Here is a 22,986-nt window from a genome sequence, read left to right on the forward strand (position 1 = left end):
CGACTTGAAATTGAGGTTCTTCCCAAACCGACGACAGGTCAGGCAAAATCATTTCAAAAAGTCCTTAACGAGAGAAAAACAAAGCCTACATATGCCCACGGGCAAAAGCGTAAGAGCCATTGTCGCCAGCCAAATGAGCCTCAGAGCCACACACTAAAAGGTCGCAATGACCAAAAGCGTAAGAGCCACTGTCGCCAGCTTAAAATTTGAAAACTTGAGGATCAAAATGAGCTCAAGTAGTAACTTGATTCGGAGACCGGATCCAAAATAGTTAACTATATATGATGCCTAAGGGCATAGCGTAAGAGCCATCGTCGCTAGCTTCACGACCCTCAGGGCCACGTACATAAAAGGTTGCTTCGACCCAAGGAGTGAGAGCCACTGTCGCTAGCTAAAAAAACTTGAGGGTTGATTGAGCTCGAGTCGCAACCCGACTCGGAGACTGAACCCAAAATAGTGGAAGTACAAATGCCCAAGGTCAAGGCGTTAGAGCCTTTGTCGCCAACCCACGAAAACACGAAACTTGAGGATCAATTGAGCTCGAGTCGTAATCCGACTCGGAGACTGAACCCAAGACAGTCAAGTGAAAATGTAAGGGCTCCCACACTATCTTACACTAAAGGCCGCGTCGACCGAATGCGTAAGAGCCCCCGGGCATGCTTGATGAGCCCCAGATCCATATTGTGAATCTAAGGATTCTCGCCAACTCAGAAACCAGTCCACCAGGTCGAAAGAAAAACAGAAAGGGGTACATAAGAGATAAAGCTTCAGGTTTTCTTTTAAATACATACACAAATATCACATACAAAATGGCAAAGTCTACGCTCCACTCCAGAAGGCTACGGCCTACCAGCCTCATCTTCACTCTCCACGGCGGCCAGAAGTAACCGAGCATCACGTTCGTCTAACCTCACTCGAGCCAGCTCTTACGGGAGAACAAAACCCCTGGTGCCGATTTCCTCAAGTACCTCTCTTCGGGATCTGCAACGAACATATTCCTCGATACTCTTTTCACAATTGAGGGCCCTCTTCAATTCGGCTTGGGCATCAGTGGCATCTTCAAATGAATCTCCATCTCCTGATTAGCCTTAGTCCGACTCAATGCTGCTTCAACCCGAGCATCAATGATTTCAGCCCTGACCTTCGAAAGTTCAGACTCGAGCTTTGTGATCATATCCGCTTGAATTGAAGCGTTGTCACGAGCCAAGCGGAGTTGGGCCTTGAAGGTGGGAATTTTAGCCAAGGCACCCCTTTCCTCTGAAGCTTGAGCCTGCACCTGAGCTCTTAGATTGCCACAGCCATTCCTAACTCGGTCGGCTTCACCCCTAAGGTGCTCCAGAGCCTCTGTCTTTTTCTGCAACTGAGATAGGCAAAAAGTTACCCTTAAAGGTTAAAAAGAGAAATGCGTACCACAAGAGGTTACATGCTCCATCAAATAGCTCTCGTGATTTGAGCTCTAGTACGCCTCATATCGCCAGTGCATCAACTCAACCTCCTTCTCCTCGTAGAGGAGCCTGAGAGACTTACCCTCATCCAAAGCTTTCTGAAACCTAGCCCCATGACGGAGTAGCTCAGATCTGAGCCTATTAAAGGCCTGCAGAAGAAAATCTCGATAAGGAAGGGAAGACACGAGATGCGGAAGGCCTATACCAAAGCTCACCGCAAAGTGAAGCCAGCGGATTTCCTCGAAGGTCGAGCACACTCCTGTTGGTCCAGCCCCCTCAGCCCTACAAGAACCAACCTCGGTCTAAGCATGATCACTCGAAGAAACCACCGCTCCGGAACCAAAGACTTCAGGAACAGCAGGCTCGGGCGATGTGTTCTCCTCGAAGACACGGACCCGTTTAGCCCCGCTAAAATCTCCATCGCACTGCGAGTGCATATCCCGTTTATCACCATCATCCCTTGGCTCGGAAGCCGACAACTCCTCCCCCTCTTCGGAGAAGCACAGCCTCGCCCCTGGGGACCTTCCGATACCTACGATGGCAAGGTCAGTACATAAAAGGAGGAAAATGTCATCCCAAATATATGAAGGCCAAGGTAAAAGTAGCGTACGCACATACCTTGGTATTTCGCTTCCCATCTGCCCCGGGACACAGCTCGCCATCTACGCTTGTCGCAAGTCTAATGGGTCACCAACCTCCGGACCCAGTCGGGCAAATTGGGAACTTCTCCCGGTGCCCACGAAGTTGCTGCAAAAAAAGGAGGAAACACAATTACTAAATTGTCTTTCGCTACGAGCGAATCTAAGAAAGCACGAGACACTCCACTCACGCGTGTAATTCCATTCCTCGGGAAATGGCATGAGTTCCACGGGGATAATGTCAGTCGTCCGGACCCATACGAATTGATTGGCCCACTCTCAATCCCCATCTTCCTCATCATCAACAACAAAGGGTGTGGACGAACGGCACTGCAAGGTTAGAAGGCCTCGATGATGAAAGGGACGGTACAGCCTGACGAGGTGACTAAGCGTGATTTCAAGCCCAGCCTTCTCCGCAAAGAATCTTATCATTAGCACTACTCGCCAAAATGGCGGATGTATCTGCGCCGAAGTAACCTAATACTTCAAGCAGAAATCGAGCATGACCCTATCAAGGGGGCCTAGTGCGAAAGGGTACAAGTATACGTTCAGGAATCCATCAGCGGGGTCCATAATATCCTCATCCGGGGAAAGCGCCGGCAACGCTACCCCCTCGCCCCATCCGCAGTCTCTCCTCACTATCTCCAGATGTTCCTCTTTCATCGAAGACATAGTCTTCAGAGTAAACTCCTGTGGATCCGGAGCACTGGGAGTGGAGCTCTGCCCTCCCTGCCGGGCAGGACCTGAAGTAGCAGTCATGGCTATGATAGAACTAGCAAACTGAAGCAGGAACCTACGCAAATGCTTTTGCGCTTAAGGAAACGAAAGACTCGACGCTAGGGCAGAAATATAGCTACCTAAAATAATAGGATCTTCCAAGTAGCGGGAGCCACCCCATATATGTGTGGGGAACAACAATGATTCGCCTACCCAGGATAGGCCCGGGGAGGCCAATGGCTTCGGTACGGATCCTGAGGTGATACTTGATCCTGAGGACCTCCGTCAAAAGGAAGTTAGGCCCCAAAAGATCAGCGACATCGTCTCCAGTTCCGAGGTGGTACCCGACCTCGAAATTTTCTCTCAAAAAGAAAAATAAGCACTTTGAGCTCCATCAACGAGGGCTCGACCTCAGGAAGTCGCCTAAGTACGAATAACCCCTCCTCAGAGACCCGCCTACAACACCTTAAAAGGTTATCTACGTCAAGCTCAAAGTAAAAGCTCCAAGTGCCCGAAGTTGACTTTCACTTCGGTGCTCTATATCCACGAGGCTCGAGGGCCCCGATGATCCAAGTTTACCAGATCGCTTCAGGCTTGATCCCGGGAACAACAATGAGCTTAGAAAGGAGCCATTTCTGTTGACCAAAGGCCGAAAAGAATATTGATGATCGTCAACAGAGGAATACATTCAAAATCTCCGTGAGCGCACAAGAGTATACAAGAACATGGAAAAAAATCAAAAGCATAAGTGAAGAAGATGTCTTCATATTTCATAAATATTGGCTTACAATGGCCCTCGGGGGTCCTTACATACAATTACAAAAGCTCGCAAGGGGTTCTTACGCAGAAACGAAGAAACAAAGGGGTATACACCCATAGTGAAAACCTAAGAACTTAGTCCATCCTCGAAGGTTCATCTCCGGTATCAGCATCCTCAAGCGTTGCCTCCTCGATATCGCATCCTCGAAGGCAACTCCTTCGACCGCCATCTCTTCTAGGTTCCCAGCTCAATCCCGCGGGAAGTCCTCGCTGAGGGAAAAGATGAAGAAGTGGAAAAGGGGGGGATGCAGAGGAGGCAGAGAAAAGAGACATATCCCACCGAAGCTAAAGGTTGAAGATTCGGCGGGGCCCAGCCTCAACGATCGGTTGTGCCATTTTATCCCTCGGGAAAGAAAAAACCCACGGGATGAAGTGCCACACTAGGCCAGGGTAGGAGAGTGAGCAACGGTGCATAGTCTAAATGACTTTCTAAAAAAAGGGGAGAATTGATTCCCCGTCTGTCGTAATCTCGAGCCAATAAAGACATCAATAACGATCGCAACAACAACAGCAATGACGGCAAAATGGTATAATCTCGATCGACAAGGGGAAGCTCAGGCAAGAGGCCACAACACAGCCTATAGGAGCGCTGCCAAACGACCTTGAGGCCGTAGACTCCAAACATGATGATCAACAATAGAGGAAGATGGCAAGGAGAAAGGGGTAAATGAGCAGATGAAGACACTTGGATAGAAAAACAACTCCAGAACGCCCCATTTATAGGAGATAATGACACGGTCATCGAGGCCTTTGGAAGACTGATCGGCGGACGCAATTACTCCGTTCTTGAAGAACCGAATCGACGACGGTACTTTCACCTTGGAGAACGGGAATCGACAGTGCATTAAATGATGTTGAAAGGGCAAGTCCATGGGATGTCCCGGTTATCGTGGAAACTTGCACCACAGGTTGCATCATCGGTATGACGTCGTCACGAGAAGCCCGAGGAGTCGAGTATCAGAGTCGTTTCCCATCGCTTCATTCTGAGAAACGCGGAGACTATCTGTATGCGGCGAAATCAAATGGCCTAATTTCATGCTATCAAGTCACTTCAGAAGAATATCTGTATATGGCTAAAATCGGAGAGTCCGATTTTACGATCATTACGCCATTCCATAGCCCGTCTTCAGAAGGCTCGAGGCGCAACTCGCGGTTCGACCCCAAGGGTTCCCAACGTTTGACCTCGGGGCAGTACAAATCGGTGGCCATGATGAACGAGTGAGAGATTCCCAAGGTAAGGGGTTAGAGCTGACCAAGTCTATAAGAATAGTGCAAGTCCGTACCGTGACATTAAATAGCTGTACCAGCTACAAATCTTTGTAATAAATGCATATATACTATGTTGGGATTCCCCCTCCTATATAAAGGGGACCCTTGTTATTTTTTGAACGAATGATATTCAATACAAGAACAAGAACATTCTCTGCTCTCTAACTTAAACACTCTCAATTGTCTTTCCTTTGATTTATTTCTTACATGTATTGTATTTTATTGATCGTTCTCCATTTATTACTTATCATTGATCATAAAGAGTCCTCATCAAAGCACTTAGAACTGTTGGTACTTCATCGGCCGTTCACAGCCTAACGCTTAGCTCGACCTCGAGGCCCCGTATAAGCCAGCTCGAGGCCCCGATTCTCGACCACTCGATTTGCATAAATATACTATTTTCAAGCTCTTATCTTATCTTCTAGTCTCACACTTAGCATCTACTTCCTAACAACTAGCATTAAAATAAATCGTGTATTTTTATAACCACAAAATCAAATCTAATTGCAATTACCATTTTTGAGGTAAACAATATTATTTGGGCATGATAGACTATTTTTAAGATGATGATATACGTGTCTTAGTCGTAGTCATATTTATGTCATAATTACTTATCCGCACTTTTATTTATTACCTTCTTGTCCATTTTATTAATAATCTCTTGAACGTATGGATTCATCCTTAGAGATGGAGATGGAGATGCAGATTGATATGATTATGGTACATTTGGACATTTGATCGGATTGATATTGATATGGCACGAGGTTTCTGTTGTGCAGTTGTTATGGTATTAATATTGTTATTGCATGAGGTTTCTTCCATGCGACGCTTGAATATGAATTTGTCCCTCCGATGTTTTGTGATTACCCTATGAGCGCAGATGATACGTTTATCATGTTGGAGCACATGAGATGTGCTGGATATTAGTTATGAAGGAGTCTTGAACATGCATGATCATCTTAGACTCTTGTAGAAGTATTCATATAGGTTCTACTTGGTGCATTATATACAGGCTTAGAAATCGAATTGGGTTTTGTTTATCTTGTTTGGGAAGCATGCTTATCCTATCTCTGATTTTGCACCTAATTGTTATATCTATTATTCTTGGTTATTTTTCTGTCATATCTTGTTATTATGGACTGTCCAGGTTGAGAAAGTGAGTATCATGCTTTTGTCAAAAATCTCGCCAATACTTTTTCGAGATTAAACTTGATACTTACTGAATACACATTATTTTTGTACTCATACTACACTTCTGCGTATTTTATGCAGATTCTGGTATTGGCATTATTGGATTTTAGGAGAGCGTTGAGTAGCTACACTTGGAGACTTTGTAGTGAGATGTTGTTCTTGATTCGCAGCTTATGGATTCCTTTTATATCCATATATTCTTATGTTTTGAGACTCAGTTGTATTTTATTTAGTTCTCATGACTTTATACTATCGGATTTTTTGAGTTGTTGGATTTTCTGCATTTTGTTATTGTTGAGCTATTAATGCTTTATCTATGTTATGACAACAAATTGTTCTTCATTTGTCTTGTTTTGGTTGATTTGGAATGTTGCCTTACCTAGCGTTTATGTAGGTCTCATCACGACCTTTGATGAAATTTTTAGATCGTGATCGGAACAAAGAGAAAGAGAAAAGGAAGAAAAAAATAACAAAGAGAAAAATAAGATAAGAAAAAGGAAAAAGAACAAGAAATTCTAAAATGCAAAAGAAAATATTAGAGAAAAAGCTACTTCATTATAAATAATCCAATTAGAGGTTGACATGTGTATAATTTGGAGTGAGTCAAATAATTAGGGCAGGTATGTTATACCCAAATGTAATGACTAAAACGAATAGCCATGTGGCCCAATAATGTTTCCAACGCATTAAAAGGGGACCCCATATATTATGTCGTTAGCGGGATAGGTCATTTTAAGACCAGAAATAATGTTGTGTGCGTTTTTTGGATCAAAAGGTGACGAAGAATAATTTTAAACCATTTACTAAATGATATGGGTAGTTTTAGCCTTTTTCTGTTAAAACTATGGGCCTCCCGTCTACTACTCCGCCTCCTCTACTACCCGACCTTAAATAACTACAATTTAGATACATTGGCTCGTTTCAAGAGAATGGAATGATAGATGAAGATGTTACTTAAAGGATTAAAATTGGATGGTTGACACGGAGAAGTGCCACCGGGGTGTTATGTGATAGAAGGATGCCTACCAAGGTTAAAGGTAGTGAATGTTATGCTAAAGTACAATACATTCACAAGATGAGTGTTGCCGAAAAGTGAATGCTAAAATGGATATGTAGTGACACTAGATTAGATAAGATAAAAAATGATCATATTCGCCAGAAGGTGCAAGTAGCACACATTGAGGATAAAATGAGAGAAGGTCGATTGAGATGGTTTGATCATGTCCTACATCGACCTGCAAGGAACGTAGTAAAAGGTTTGGGGGGGGGGGGGGGGTTAGACCTAAAATTAATTGTTTGGGACTTAGGGGAAGAAACCTCAGACGACTTGTGTTCACAAAATAAAATTTTCCCATGTGCGTTATGCTGAAGGGTTTTTATTAATCCTAAAGTAACCCACATCCACCTAGCAAATTGTTTTAGAATAAAAGAAAAACAAAAAGTAAACTGCACAGCAGCAATGGTGCAACATATCAATTATTTCTTCATAACGAAAAATTTCTCAATAATGCTGAGCTGCCAAGAAACAGGGGAAAAAATAGTGAAATACCAGGAGGGACAGACAATAGAACGCTCTGTTGTTGTGCCGCTAATGATTTATCGTCCCCGGAAACTCATGTGTATTTATCATAAATTAGTAGGCCTCCCAATCTTCCAAAATTTTGAAGTTCCCTCCTGAATGCCTCAGTATTACAATAATTCCTTAGGCAAATGGGTAATGCACAATTTTCATGAGTATTTAGGAGTCCATCCAAAATTCAGAAAAATAGAAGTTTGCTCTTCTTTTTCTGCCTTTCCACTGACCACCCTAATGTACATTAATAAAAAATGGGCGGATCCGTTTCCAATCTCAAAATCCTATAGGTTAGTACCAACAAAATTGCAGCAGCTTGCTCAATTTGATTCCTTGACAGAACCTGAAGATGACTCTTCATTTACGAAATCCTTGCTGGTTGACAAACTTGTCTGACTTTCTTGGTAACTTTCTTCACTGGTGCCAGCCCGATTTTTGCTGGTTCTTGGCCTGATGTTTACACCCATGGGAAAGGGCACCTACAAAACCAGGAAAGTGAGACCTCAAAACACCTTTTAATTTTCCTCAGACACAGATCACACAACTTCAAAGTGAAACCAAGCACTAAGGCAATATCAAACTGATGCTCCAACCACGAAATGGCAAAAGCTTAGGGTGCGGTTGGTATGAAGGAAAATGTTTTCCCGAAAATGTATTCTGGAAAATGAGTTATTTTCTCACAGCCAAACACCAGAAATATCTTCTTAAGTAAATATTTTTTTATCAAAAGAGAACATGACTTCCCTCACTTGTGTTTTTCCCTAATAGCCCATTAAAACAGTTGCCAAAGTTAAAATGTGTTTGATAGTGACAGAAAATAACATTTCTATCATACCAAACACACCCTTAAGCATGAGGCAAGTCACCAGAAACAAATGAAACTATAAAAGCAATGGCCGCTATTGATAGAGTTGTGCTCATACCTGATCGCCGGCATTAGGGCCATCAGTGTGGAAGAGGATTGGCCGGCACCGCTTATCTTCATTCATGAGGCTAGAATTCTGGAAGTGAGCAATGAGTGCAGCTTTTCCTTGGATACGAGCATATGCAAGTGATGCCACCTTCTCACTATTGAACTTTTCCCATTTCTTTCCATTGAATGCCTGCGAAATAAATGCTCACGTTTAACCGTAAAAGAAGCAACAACAATAAGAAGTAACCCTTAAATTGAATTGAACTAATTTGATAAGGGACAAGAACCACATACATGATAAAATGGAACAATAAGGGAAGGATCAGTCATGTTGATAAAAGCATAACCTACATTGCACTTGTTCTGCAACAAAACAAAGCGAAGTTATACAGAATAAAAACAAGATCCAGAACACACGAAAGCTTTCAGCATGGGAAAAGCGCTTGCCTTGAAATCAATTGGTAGATAGATGAAATCATACATTCCTCTGTGACGTTCATCAATTGCAGACAAAAGCATTTTTGAAGTGTACCTAAAAACCCACCAGGAGAAGTTAGAACATGGGTGATGGCACACCGTCGGAAATTTTGAGAACACAAAAATACAAAATATACTATCCAATAGCTGAAGAAGTTTCTTTCTATGAGAACAGATAGACAATCTTTATACTCAAAAGATGAACACATCATGATTTTGAAGCCTTAATGTTCTTTTTATTCATCCCGTGCTGGTATACAAGCAATGAAAATTTGCAACAAAACATATGCTAATAAATATGGTATGATGACCAGATGTTGGTATTAACATCAATGGTCTACAAATTGCCACAAGAAAATCTTTTTGATAAGTTACAACTAGGAGATACTTGAGAAAATTTCAGAAATATTTCAAGGCATTAAGCAAGATAAGTAATCCCTCAACATCAAACAGCTTTTACTATCATATATATATCCAGTCAAGTTAGTTTTCAAGAGTAAACTCAACAAACATCATCTCAAACTAATGAAGAAACTAATAGATTAGTACTCCCTCAACATCTTAAGCAGCATGTTTCCATATTAGCGAATAGAAGGAATTCAGGTATAAACCTAAATTTCAATTAGTAATAAGACAGTGTCGTACTTGTTAGGAATGTTCTTTATCATTAGGGTCGTCCTTTTATCTTCCCCTCGTGCAATCCGATCAACATCCAGTTCAAACTGCTTCTTGTTGTCAGTCTGATTTGAACTACCTTCATTCCGACGGCTCCTCATCCTTTCATTTGGAGAATCAAATGAATTGATCATAGGAATTATTTGACCTCTACCAGGAAACATCAAACTCCTCTGATGATGGGAGTGCAATCCAACATTACTGGAAGACATTGACAAGTCTATACAGCTACCACCAGTGCGAGGGAAAACGTTATGAGGAATAAACTCCAAATGATGTGGTGAATTTCCAGAAATCCTCATACTGCCCAGAGAACCTGGGTGAAAACCAGATGCATCAGGAGATTCTCCTGCATAGGCATGCCTTCTGTCCCAGAGAGAGAGAGAGGGATTAACAGAGGGTGCTGAACCCACATGATGGTTGTTTATTGGTCCAAGTGCATTCAGCATATGGGAGGGAGCCCTTGGAACAGAATGCAGTTGTTGAGGGCGAGTGGCACAGACTCCACCTACAAATGTGGGTGAGTTTGGCCACATCATACCTTGAGGCTGAGGTTGATGTGATTTACTCCAGATGTACTGGTGCCCAGGAGAAGGACAATTTACATTTCCATTTGGAGTAAAAACTGAAATGAATAGAAATAGCACACAGATTATCAGAAAATTTGGGAAAATTTGGACGACAGTTGTTTCTATTTTATTGGCCCACGTTTTATAAGGTTGGGGGAGGGGTAATGGGAGCTATACCCTTACAGGTACAGTTGCACTCTCAGTTCCATCTAGAAAATAGAGATCCATATAAAAATGAAAAAGGAACATATCAGAGAACTGGCTAGGATGGAAGCAAAGCGCTTCCATCTTTTTCAGGATTACAACCTAACTATTGCAGTCAGTACAATATTCATCCTTGCAGAGATAGAAGACCCATGATACGGAACTTCTTACCTTCATTTAGTTCAACCGAATGCCCATTAGAGCCAACTCTGGAAAACTTTCGATTTTCTGATTTTACTGGTCTGATATTCATAGTTGCAGAAATGCTGCCCGGAGAAATGGAGGAAGCTCCATTAGATAAACCATCATGATACTCTGGAAGTGAATGAGGATGGAGACCTGATGTGCCGCTAAACTCAAAACTGATTCGGCTCTGCAGGTGGCCAGTTTCACCAACATTGACTTGGTTGCCCTTAGATTCCAACCTCAACAAGCTGTTAGGAACACTGAATGAAAATCCACAGTCAAATGCATTATCCAGATAGGAATTAATGGCAGAACCACTGGCTGATTGTCTTCCCAGAATTGATCCATTTTCGATACTCGACGCATGTCCTCCGTGTGGAAGTGCCCCTGGAAATTTTTAACCAAGTAAAGTGACCATAATACATTTCTGCAAGAATGATAATGCAAAGAATGAAGAGTAATAATACCAGAAAATCCAGTTGCTAAGATGCTAGGACTATTCTGCTGCAAATATAGACCAGGTTCATCTTGCTCCAGCTCAGAAGGAAACTGTTGCAACAACCTGCTGTATTCAAAACAGAGGCTCAAATAATAGTGTGATTCAGTTAAAAGACAAATAACAGTCCAAAATTGGCAAAGAATTCAAATTTGTGAAGCCCATAGAATATGGATAATTGGTCTATTTCAGCTAATAAATTAATAATATAGCAAACAGCTTTCTACAAGAGCAATGCCCTGTTCTCCCCCACCCCCACCCCCACCCACCCCCCGGCCGTTTTTGGAAGAAGGGGGGAATGGAGGAGGGTTTCCAAGAAGAGCTAAGGAAAGCAAAATGTTAAAGATTCGCACCGTCTAGTACCACTAGGATGGCTTGCTTCAACTTTTATCTGCTTCCCTGCAATGTCACTCCTGTTTAATGCACGAAGAGCAGCTTCTGCAGCTCTAATATCATAGAACTCTACAAATTTGTGATGGCTTCTATGTGGAGTCTCACGGATCTTTTACAAGATAAGGGGCAAAAAAAAAGAAGACAAAAATCAGCAATTCCCAGACAAAACAATTGAATACAAAGAGCTAGTAGCCTAGCTTACCTCCTTAATCTCGCCATATACACCAAATATTTGACGGAGTTCATCATTTGAAACAGAGGAATCAAGGTCGAAAACCAGGAGAGTGCCTTGGTTGACATCTTTTTCAGATGGATTGTCCTATCAAAAATGATCAGAAAAGGAGGATTGATAATTGTTGCTTGTTGACTAAGAAACATGAGATGCAGAAAACAAATCTAGCTGGCAAATACTGCCAATGGATGATTCTTTTGGTATATTGCTCGCATATGGGAGATATATAACAACAACAACAACAAACCCAGTCATTTCCCACAAGTGGGGTCTGGGGAGGGTAAGAGGTACGCAGCCTTATACCTACCCTGGAAGGGCAAAGAGGCTGTTTCCGATAGACCCTCGGCTGGCGGGAGACATAGAAATGTCAAAAACATTTGTAGGGCCAGTAATCTCTGAAACAGGCAAACTATTAGATATACAAGTGGGAAGGACCAAAGATGAAGCATACATACCTTGGGAATAGAGAAATGTATGTCTAGCTTCATGCGTCTCAACGGTTTGTTCTGAAGAGCTTTCATGGCATGTTGCGATGCTCGAATATCATAATACGAGATCATAACAAAACCGCGATGCTTGCATGCTGTATATAGCATGTGAATATCTCCATATTGCTGTTCATAAGAATCAAACACAACAATCATAACCAATCAAAACATACAACTTCTGTTTTGCTTTAATTTTCCCTTTTAAGAGGGTAGAGATAAGTTTCTGGAAAATGTAGACCCAATGATAGACCACTCTCACCTCAAAAAGTGTTTGTAATTCAGAATCTTCAACACTGCTGTTTATATTTCTTATAAAGAGTGTTCTAGATGGATTTTCCCCGGGAGGGTGCTTGCCTCCAATTGCAGCACTAGAGCCACCCTGCAGAGTATAATTTCCAGCAAATTCAGAATTTCGTTGTCCTGGAGAGGAACCATCTTCTCCTAGATCCATCCCTCCAACACTACTGAAAAGATCGAGATCTTCAATGTCATCACCAGCATTGGGTTGGCCAACATAGTCAAGCCCATCAGTCACTCCAGCAAGCAAGTCATCATCATCAGGGAGAAGATTTCCAATAGCGTGGGCCTCAAGTTCTTTAAGGGACTCAAAAGGTTCTTCTTCTTCATAGTGTGAGTCAGCTGCACCAACAGAATGACCATGTGGAGAATTATTGGTCGGCAATCGCACTGCATGACAAAATCCCAACATCAACTCCTCTACCTTTGACAGAAAAGCCGAAGATAATAAAACAAAAAAAAATAGATAAGAGATGGATTGGATAAATAAGTTATCCACCTACAACAGCATCACAGGAGAAGCAGTTAAGTACTGTTTTTGACAGCCACTCAAACATCAATGGGGCAAAATTTTGCCAAAATAGTGGCAACACTTGGAAACAATGTAATATGTCAAGGCAGTAATAGGACAGAAAAAAAGTAAGACATACATTTTCTACTGAATAGTTCTGATAATGAGCTCGAGAAGAGACCATTCTCATATTGACCACCCATTATGCTAATTCTGTCACCTTCAGCTGGAATAGATGTCAGGTCAGCACTGAGAATAGATCTTACATCCAGGTTATGGTCAAGAGCTCTAGGTAAAGAGTGAGATGCTCTTTCCACTCCAAAAGTTTGTTTTTCTATGATGCTGTTAACCTTTTTGTCTTGTTTTAGATAAGAACCATGATGTTCAAAATGCTTTGCCATCGGAGAGCCCAACGAAATATGATTCTCAAGGGGTGATGAACGGACAGCAGCTCTTTGTAAAGCATCATCACCTTTAAGACCTGCATGAAAATGCGTAAGCATAATCGAAAAGAGAGGTTATCAAAACTCTCCATCTGGATCACAACCCTTTTCACTTGGAAATGAAAAGTATATTACCCACCCTAGTTCTGGTAACTTTAATAAAGAACATACATGGATGGAGCCATGCATAAATATGACAGAAATAACAGCATCAGCTTTGCCATTGCACGCACTGGTAACAGGAACTTCTTTCTTTTTTCTTTTTCTTTTTTTTTTCCTCGGTAGGGAGGAGGAGACATGCATTTGTTCATATTCTGAAAGGATACACATATTTTGGAGATCCAAAAGGCTAAAGCATGTTAAATTAGAGCTAGATTCAAAACAACCATTTGGTAAGATATATACAGCCTGATTACCATCTGGCACCACCTTTCAACAGAATAAGTTTTCAAAATCAATAGAGATACCAATCTTGAGACATTTGAAGATGATTTAAACATAACTTTTTTTCCAGATCTGTTTAAAAAGAAAAGATTTGCAGCAGCAAAAAATGGGACCAATTTATAGCTGCGCTGTAACCATGAGAATCAGGAAAAGAGGAAAAGAAAGGAAAATGGAAATTCTTTAAACTAATTGACCCATGACAACCAGTTCGGAAACAGCCTCTCTACCTCACACAAGGTAAGGGTAAGGTCTGCGTATACCCCACCCTCCCCAGACCCCATTTGGAGAATCACACTGGATATGTTGTTGTTGTTTGTTGACAATCACCACTATCTCCTATAAATCAGGAAACGTAGCTATACTGCTAGTCACATTGAACATAATGCAGGCAGACTCATCAATGCATTATTGAAAAACCAATGCTAACACAAGCAAACTCCTGATATAAGAGTAACATACAAAGGGCTATTTGGATTACTACTGACCATGGTAATTCTGCAGGCTGTTTGTCTTCCAAAATCCAACTTGCCTCTGCAAGATTCAGAAAAGGAAGGTATCAGTTACGAGGAAAAGAACGAGCAAAATAGTATCCCCTCCCTCCTTTATCTATTTGATGACTTATCCAAGAGAGGGGTAAGGTCGTCCATAAAGACTTTTGTAACATTAGAATTAGATAAACAGATCGTGAAAGAAATAAAAGTGTGATGTATGAACAATTTAAACCTCATCATGAAAACATAAGTCCTCGGAGAAGTATGATGATGGCGATAAACCCTGTGGCTCCCTCATTTGAGATGGCATCACGCAATTTGGACTCAGAAGGAACTATCTAATCAAAGAAAGTATCTCCGCCTTGTATATAGCTTGAATAAGATCCTCTATCAATGTATTTCTGCGATGAGAAACTAAAGTATTTTTCCAATGAGAAATCATAAAGATTGAATCTTTATACTGAATTGAGCATAAAATGGCAACATCCAGGTACATTACGGGAAAGTCAAGTAAGCAACTTCTCACATCTTCAGATATGACACATGTACACATACTTCAATTATGTTATGATCCAAGTTTCAGTTGAAGATTAAAAAATGTAATTATGGAACAGTAAGTAGCTTCAGCTTAATTATTAGGTTGCCAAATTGAGGGGCTGGAACTGGATCATTCGTGTTAAATGAATTCTCAGCGAGAAGCATTTAACAACTCAAGACGGAATTAGACTTTAAAAGAGAAAAGACAAGGTTTTTAATCATTCGCGGAGAATAAGGCTTTTGTTTTGGAAGTTTAGAGCGGCGTAGTTTGTATTTATTCCATACTAAGACAGGAAATGCAACATAAGCATGACGAAAAAGGTTTTTTTAATAAAATAAAATAAAAACAAAGAGAAGAATTAATCAAGTTAAGCAGATCAAAAAGAAGGGTAGTTAATCTTAAGCCCAAATTCAAACGCAAACAGAAAAAATGAAGGCCGATCGAACAGTACAACAGGTTGAAGCACATTCAAAGAAGCCGTATTTGAAGGTGAGGGAGTAGATCAAAGGATAAAAATAGAAATTGGAGCCATAATAGAGGAAAAAACGAAAAAACACGCACCTGGGGACACAGAATCAGAGAGCAAAATCATGAGAGAAATAGAGAAAGAAGAGGAAAGAGATATTTATAGGAAAGGGGAAGGTGAGGGAGGGCTACAAGGATTTTGAAGATGAGAGAAGAGATGAAAATAGGAATAAATTACGGCACAAGGCAAGGGGAGGAAGGGGGAAATTGAAGAAGAGATCTAGGTATCCGTGCCGTGCAGAAACCTCCAAAGCTTCGATGCCTTTCTCTCTCTCTCTTTGTCCTCCTGTTTCTTTCTCTCTCCTGTTCTTTTTTCCTACATTGCACGTTAACCACCTGTAAATCCTCTCTCCTCTGCAAAATTATATTTAATACAGTTTTCTTCTCCCTTTTATCCACAGCTAAACACTCATTATCCCAACTGCTCCGATCGGGATTATGATGTTTCCGGCGAGCGACAGGCGGAGATTCCGAGCCTTCGCTTCCCCCCAGCTTCTGTTGGAGAAATGGAGAGAGAGGGAAAAAAAAAAAATCAGAGGAGAGAGAATATTGTAGGAAGAGGAGAGAGAATATTGTAGGAAAAGAAAAAGAAGTGGATTTATTGTCCGGACAGAGAAATGAAATGAAATTGAAAAAGCGGAGATGGACTTTGAATTGAAAATAGACACGGACCAGAAGAATAAGCCCACCCACCTCCCATCCCTCACCCCCCAAAAAATAAGATGGACCAGAAGAATAACCAACCCCAAGCAACTCCACACCCCACAAAATAAAATACTCTATTACTACTACTTACTAATAATAATAATAATAATAATAAGGATGAAAGGAAGAGGGTATAAACGACGTCAGGAGCAGTCGCCTCCTACACATTTCCTGGCGATGAGTTCCACATTCAATTTCACTACTATAAATATAAATACAAGAAATTCAACTATTTAGCACATATCAAGAAGTCATTATTTATGATTTGATTGAATTTTTAAAACTGCAGTTGGAACTGTAATTTAAAAAAAGATACACAATACAGATTAACTTTTGGTTGATATACACTTTTTTTTAAGATATCTCAAGTGTTTAAATAAAAAATGGAATTTTAGTCAAAGCTAGAATTTAGAAGTACACGGGTTACTGGTAATCAAAAGAGTGTATAAAAAGAAGTAATTTAGGTAGCAAGAGAGTAATCAAGAGAAAAACAAGTAAACCAAAGTTTATATCAATAGTATTTCGTGTCCTCACAATGGATCAGATATCTCCCTTTTATAGATATCTTGGAGATATACGTTTTGCCCAAATCATAATGAGGCTATTACGAGTAATTAAGGACATTGAATGATACGTTACATAATCATTATATTTAATACAAATTCTCTAACGTATTCCACATTTAATGCCTATTAAATGTTGTATCTGCACTCTTTTCTATTGTCAGATTCATTCCTTTTGATTCTCGGACATAAATGACTTAGATAGGTACGAGTGCTGGGTTATTTGTATATCTGCTCGTGCCTCTTCCTCTGCCATTTGCTCGTATCTGTTGCAACTCGTGTCTCTTGGCTAGTTGTAATTCTTTGATCATTTGATCAGTCTACGTGCTTCGACACGTCACATTTATATTTAAATACAATTTTTCCCAATACAGATAGTCCCCCCACTTTCCATTTATTCTCAGTTGAATATTTGGGAAGTGAATTTCATTAAAAGGAAATTTTTGTCACCATTAATGCTATGACAAAATTGGCGCTTCAATTGTCGCTTCCATTTAATGCTCCGTACACGTGTCATTTTTCCATTGGTTCTGCAGTTTTGCAACCCTTTCCAAGGCTTTTTACAGCTCCACTATTCACGAAGTGTCAGTTATCATTTTTATGGTCCTTCCATTACTGCACTTTTACCTTTGGCGGTGGCGTATTAATATAAATATAACTTCTTTCATTGTCTTTTACCACATAAAGCTTATTGAACACTTAATTCCTCAAATCTCAGTTCACTTCTTCCTCACATTATTCTTCTTCGCCATGTCTTCACCAAATCCTAACCCTAGGGTAGTTCCCATTATTGATACCTTCCTTATTGCCCCCATTAGACATAGAAGGGGAGGTAGGCTTTATAGCTTAGGGTCTACTCGCGGTGGTGGTTCGTCTATACCTTCTCCTAGTTCTGGCCCTTCTTCTAGAACCAGAGGTTCCCTTTCTCACAAATCTTCTTCTAGGGATAAAGAACCTTCTGAACCATTACGTGAACCTTTAGTAGAGGAGATAGTCCTTACAAAACTATCTTTTTACCATGATAGGGAATCTCTTAGAAACCAGGTTTCTGCTTTAGATCGTGCTGACGCTTACCCCACTCAAATTACAGAAGTTTTGACTCTTGTAGTTCACAAAGACTGCCATTGGAGTAATGATTTTTCCATTATTATCCCTAATCAAATCAGAGGATTACTTCTTACTTGACTGGGTTTTTCACTTTAGGGTTCAAACCAGCTATTGACCCAGTCATTCTTGAATTTTGTCGTTTCTTTAATGTCTGCTTGGGTCAAATTGGCCCAATCATATGGAGGGTTGTTGCATGTTTGAGGCATTTAACCAATTTGGCTGACGTTTCCTTTACTTTCCCTCACCTGATTCATCTTTACTCCCCTAGACTTTTCTGTAATGGCATTTTTATCCTAGTGGCCAGGAGTAAGAGGGTTTTAGTGAGCCTTGAAGATGACAAGGACCGTGGCTGGTACGCCCGATTTGTTGCTACCCCCACTGTTGGTTTAGTAGGTGAGAATAACGTTCCCTTCCCTGAGAAGTGGAATTTTACACGTAAGTCTTTTATCCATCTCGTGCCTTTTTCCTTCAAGTTTATCAACTTCTCTAATTTTGCTTTTTTTAGCAACCATGGGAGTGGTGGGGAATATTCCCAATTTCCGTGGTTAGGTGGATAAATTGCTGAAGACCGCACCAATAGATGGTAGGTCTTGGAAAACACTTTCTAATCGTTATGGTTGGAAAGTAAAAACTCATGGTAAGAGTTTTTATTTCATCTTTCACGCATGTATATATTTTTTCTTTATTGTTCTAACTTCCATCCTTCTTTTTATCAGGATTTGCTATTCGAGGAGTTACTGCTGAAGCAGTTGCCGCTTCTCGTGTCTCTTCGGGAACCCGTACTCCTTCGGGAACCCATATCTCTTTAGAAAGAGCCCGAGAAATAGTCTTGGGTTCTTCTTCTGCAAAAAGGAAAACTGTTGAAGAAGAAGACTCTGAAGAAGAGGAAGATGGAGGGTTCCCTGGTGACGAGGCCACGAGCTAGGAGATGCATCGTCTCTGATGACGAAGCTGAAGTTTTCCCTCGCCTTCCTATTCCTCTTACCGAACCTGTTGAAACCCCAGTAATAATTCCTGACGATGACGTCACTCCCCATGATATTCATGAGTCTATTGATCAACTTTTCTTCAGTGGTTTTGGTAGTGGAAGTTTAGGGCCTGTTCTAGATGAAATACCCTTATTTTCTTTTTCAACTCCCGTGCCCGTGATTCCTTCCTAACCAGCCCCAGCTATTTCTGTTCCTTCTTCTACTGTTTTCACTTCCTCTACCGCTCCTCCTTCGATAATTCCCCCTCCTATCGTTCACTATACGGAAGTGGGCTCTTCAAGTAGAAGTGTCGCTATGAGGAGGGTAACCATTGAAGTTCCTGCTGATAGCAGCCTTTTGAGGAAGTCAGGTCAGGCAGATGTATGGTTGCAACCTTTAATCGGTCCAATTGAAAAAGCAAAGCTGGAGAGCCATAGTTCCCTGACTCTAATGAATGATATCGTGCATGCCACTTTGAAGGTATTTTCCTTCTCTCCCTTCTTTACTTTGTAATTTTTTTTTATCTTTGGGATTCTTATATTCTTATTTCCCTTCTTTTTTTTAGGCCAATCTTATCGGCACAGAAATGATGAACAGAATCCTTATCTTGGAGAAGGTAGCACGTGATTCTCAGTTAGAGGCGATCAATTGGAAGGAACAATTTTAGAGTGCACAAATTGATATGGAAGATTTACAAGAAAATAAGAGTACCTTAGAGCAGCAGGTGCGGGCTTTAACTTCAGAGTTAGCGGTTGCAAAATCTTCCTCAAGCCAAGCAGAAAAAGACAAAGAACGTCTCGAATCTTCCTTCTTAGAGCAACTATCTAAGGCAAGCGAAGAGAATAGAGAGTTGAAGGCTCTTTTGAGTCAAAAAGAAGTTTACGCTGGGGAGCTCGTGCAAATCTTAACTCAAACACAAGAAGACCTTCGAGTCTTGGCTGATAAGGTCCGTACTTTAGAGAGCTCCCATGCCTCTCTTCAAGCTTCTTACAACTTAGCCTTGGCTGAAAATGAAGAGCTAAAGAATGAGATTGCTGATTGGGAAAAGGATTATGAGACCCTTGAAGAAAAATCTATTGTTGAGGTAAGTTGGGCATTTTTGAATTCACGTCGAGATACCCTAATTGAAGCTGGCCAAGAAAACTTCAACCTGGAGTCGTAGTTAGCTAAGATCAATGAAACCATTGAAAAAGCTCAGCAAACTCAGGACTTCCCTTCTCCCATGGTTGAAGCTCCTGTGAATGTTGAAGCTGATATAGGTATCCCAACTCTTTCAAGCCCAATCGAGCATGTTGCTGCAAGCCAAGTTGAAACCGCATCTGTTGATGCACCTGCCCAAATTGAGCCCGCTGCTATTGATGTTCCTACTTCAGTTCCACAAACTTCTCAGTGACCAGTTTTAATCATTTGAATGATTTTGTTTTTGTTTTTATTTTGGAAAATTGTAATCAAACCCTTAGCTTCATTTGAGGATTGATTTTGGAAACGCAAGTCCCCAAGTCTTTTATGGGGCAATCTGTATAAACAATTTCATAGTTTTATGACTAAGTTCGAACTTAGTCTTAGATTTTTTACGTATTAAGAAGTTTTTCATGTTACTATCTTAAACTTCTGGTTGCTTTATTCTTGTCTTTATTTTTAAGGACTTACAGAATAATTTGCATTTTTGTTTTTTGAAAATGCTTCTGTTAACCTCATGACTAATTAATTTAAACATGAGTTTTATAAAATAGGGCCCTTTTATATTTCGACACTTAATGAAGAAGATGTTTCAACTTCATAATGGTGTTGTCATACGATAAAAGAAATAGGAACATACATGTTTCTTTGAAATAACTTTGACAAGTTTTGGATAATACTTTACATGTATTTGAATTACATCTATAACTTTCTCATAACTGTTTTTCTTATAACAGATTTTTTCAAAAGAAGAATAATAGACACGGGGTTTTTCCTTATAACCCGTTTTAGTACATAGCCTTTACCCTAACTATAGTGAGGTTTTTCTTTGGCCTTAGCTCGTGGCTCCATCTCGTGACTTCGTGACTTTTACTCTGCACTTGACTCTTTTAGGCTTGATTTTTCCTTAATCTCCTTTGCCTTCTTTATACATATGTCTCTGTATATTATGTAGTCCCCCAAGTGTTTAAGTGTTGAAGTATGAAGCCTCGAGCACTTGATAGTTTCTCTCATTTGGTCCTTTTCCTGAAAAGGAAAAACATATGGGACTCGGAGGTGCGATTTTAGATGAAGACTGCTTAACCCGTATGAATTTCTATCAGAATAATTGTAACCCTAGGCCAGGAATTTTAGGTTATTCCGTGTGCCTTACAGGTCGTGACTCATCATTTAGTACGAGTTAGCTTTTTGCCTATCATCTAAAATCGTTAGTAAAATTTTAACAATTCAAAGATTAAATTTAAGATGGTGATACCTGACCGTGGGTATTCCTTAAAAATAGTATCTCTTCAAATGAACAACATTCCAATGTGAAGGTAGTATCTTGCCATCCATTGTCTCCAGCTCATATGCTCCCTTTCCTGCAATATCACGAACTCTATAGGGTCCTTCCCATGTTAGACTTAATTTACCCGCGTTAGCTGTCTTTGTAGATTGAAAAACTTTTTTAAGCACGAAGTCCCCCACTTTGAAGAATCTGAGGCGTGCTTTTCGGTTGTAATATCATTCTATGACTTGGTTTTGTGCTGCCATTCTTATTAATGCAGTTTCTCTCCTTCCCTCGAGTAAATCTAGATTGACCCGCATCTCCTCATCATTAGATTCTTGTGTCGCCTGTGTGAACCGTGTACTTGGTTCCCCTATCTCAATTGGAATTAAAGCCTCAGCTCCATAAACCAATGAAAATGATGTTTCTCCTATACTTGTTTTTGCAGTTGTGCGATATGCCCATAAAACTCCAGGTAACACTTCAGGCCAGTTACCTTTTGACTTATCTAATCGTTTCTTTAAAATATTGATAATAACCTTGTTCGTTGATTCTGCTTGCCCATTACCCACCGGATGATAAGGTGTTGATGTAATCCTTTTAATTTGTCAACTTTGAAAGAATTCCGTGATTTGATCTCCAATAAATTAAGGGTCATTATCACACACGATCTCCTTTGGTACACCAAATCGGCATATGATATTCCACTAAATAAAATCTTTGACTTCTTTTTCTCGCGCCTGTTTAAATGCTCCTGCCTCCACCCATTTAGTAAAATAATTAGTGAGTACGAGCAGAAACTTTACCCGTCCTTTTGCTTGTGGTAATGGACCCGCGATATCCATTCCCCATTTCATAAATGGTCATGGCGTAATGACCCGGTGTAATAACTCCACAGGTCTATGCATATTGTTACCGTACCTTTGACATTTATCACATTTGGCCACGAAACGTTCTGCTTTTTCTTCCATTTTAGGCCAGTAATAACATGCCCTAATTAAGGTTCTTACCAATGACCTTCCTCCTACGTGATTCCCGCAATGTCCCTCGTGTATTTCTTTCATTACATACTCCGTTTGCGAAGGTCCGAGGCATCTTGCTAAGGGACCACCGAACATTTTACGCTATAAATTGTCTTGCTTTAAGAAGTACCGAGCAGCCCTCTTCCGAAGCGTATGAGCTTTCTTCTTATCATCAGGGACGGTACCATACTGCAAAAAAACAACAATCTCGTTCCTCCAATCCCAAGTTAAATTATTAAAATTTACCTCATTCTTATCATGATCGAGAACTGAATGAAATAAATGTATAACTGAGGCGTTTGCATCACTTGCCACATCAGCTACAGATGTGAGATTACCTAGGGCGTCCGCTTCAACATTTTCATCCCTTGGTATTTGTATAACTTTCCAGGTTTGAAATTGCTTTATCAATTACCGTACCTTTTCTAAGTATTGTTGCATCCTTGCTTCTCTAGCTGTATAAGTCCCCAACATTTGATTAACCATGAGTTGCGAATCACTCTTAATTATAATTTGACTAATGCCAATCTCTCGTGCCAATTCTAGACCTGCAATCATATCCTCATACTCCGCTTCATTGTTAGTTATGGAGTGACATTTAATAGTTTGTCGAATGGTCTCACCCGTAGGTGGTACCAAGA

At 40.6% G+C, this 22,986-nt stretch overlaps 1 protein-coding gene across 3 annotated transcripts; it reads right to left on the minus strand.

Annotated features, from left to right (window-relative positions):
• Positions 1-7,539: 7,539 nt before the first annotated feature.
• LOC104245068 (protein MEI2-like 4) lies at positions 7,540-16,157 on the minus strand. Of its 3 annotated transcripts, none has more exons than XM_009800622.2 (15): positions 15,571-16,157; positions 14,704-14,872; positions 14,466-14,511; positions 13,233-13,574; positions 12,545-12,972; positions 12,253-12,411; positions 11,768-11,884; positions 11,526-11,674; positions 11,144-11,241; positions 10,662-11,063; positions 9,688-10,342; positions 9,013-9,097; positions 8,860-8,928; positions 8,576-8,755; positions 7,540-8,131 (listed from the first exon to the last, which is right to left on the minus strand). In XM_009800622.2, the coding sequence occupies exons 2-15, from the start codon at positions 14,779-14,781 to the stop codon at positions 7,973-7,975; spliced, it is 2,967 nt and encodes a 988-aa protein (XP_009798924.1). In that variant the 5' UTR covers positions 14,782-14,872; positions 15,571-16,157; the 3' UTR covers positions 7,540-7,972. The 3 variants fall into 3 exon arrangements, with proteins under 3 accessions (XP_009798924.1, XP_009798925.1, XP_009798923.1); XM_009800623.2 differs by having other exon boundaries at positions 11,144-11,238; positions 14,704-14,885; XM_009800621.2 differs by having other exon boundaries at positions 14,704-14,885.
• Between the last annotated feature and the right edge of the window lie 6,829 nt (positions 16,158-22,986).

The sequence above is a fragment of the Nicotiana sylvestris genome, chromosome 8 (assembly GCF_000393655.2).
Source record: "Nicotiana sylvestris chromosome 8, ASM39365v2, whole genome shotgun sequence".
In the NCBI taxonomy this organism is placed as follows: Eukaryota; Viridiplantae; Streptophyta; class Magnoliopsida; order Solanales; family Solanaceae; genus Nicotiana; species Nicotiana sylvestris.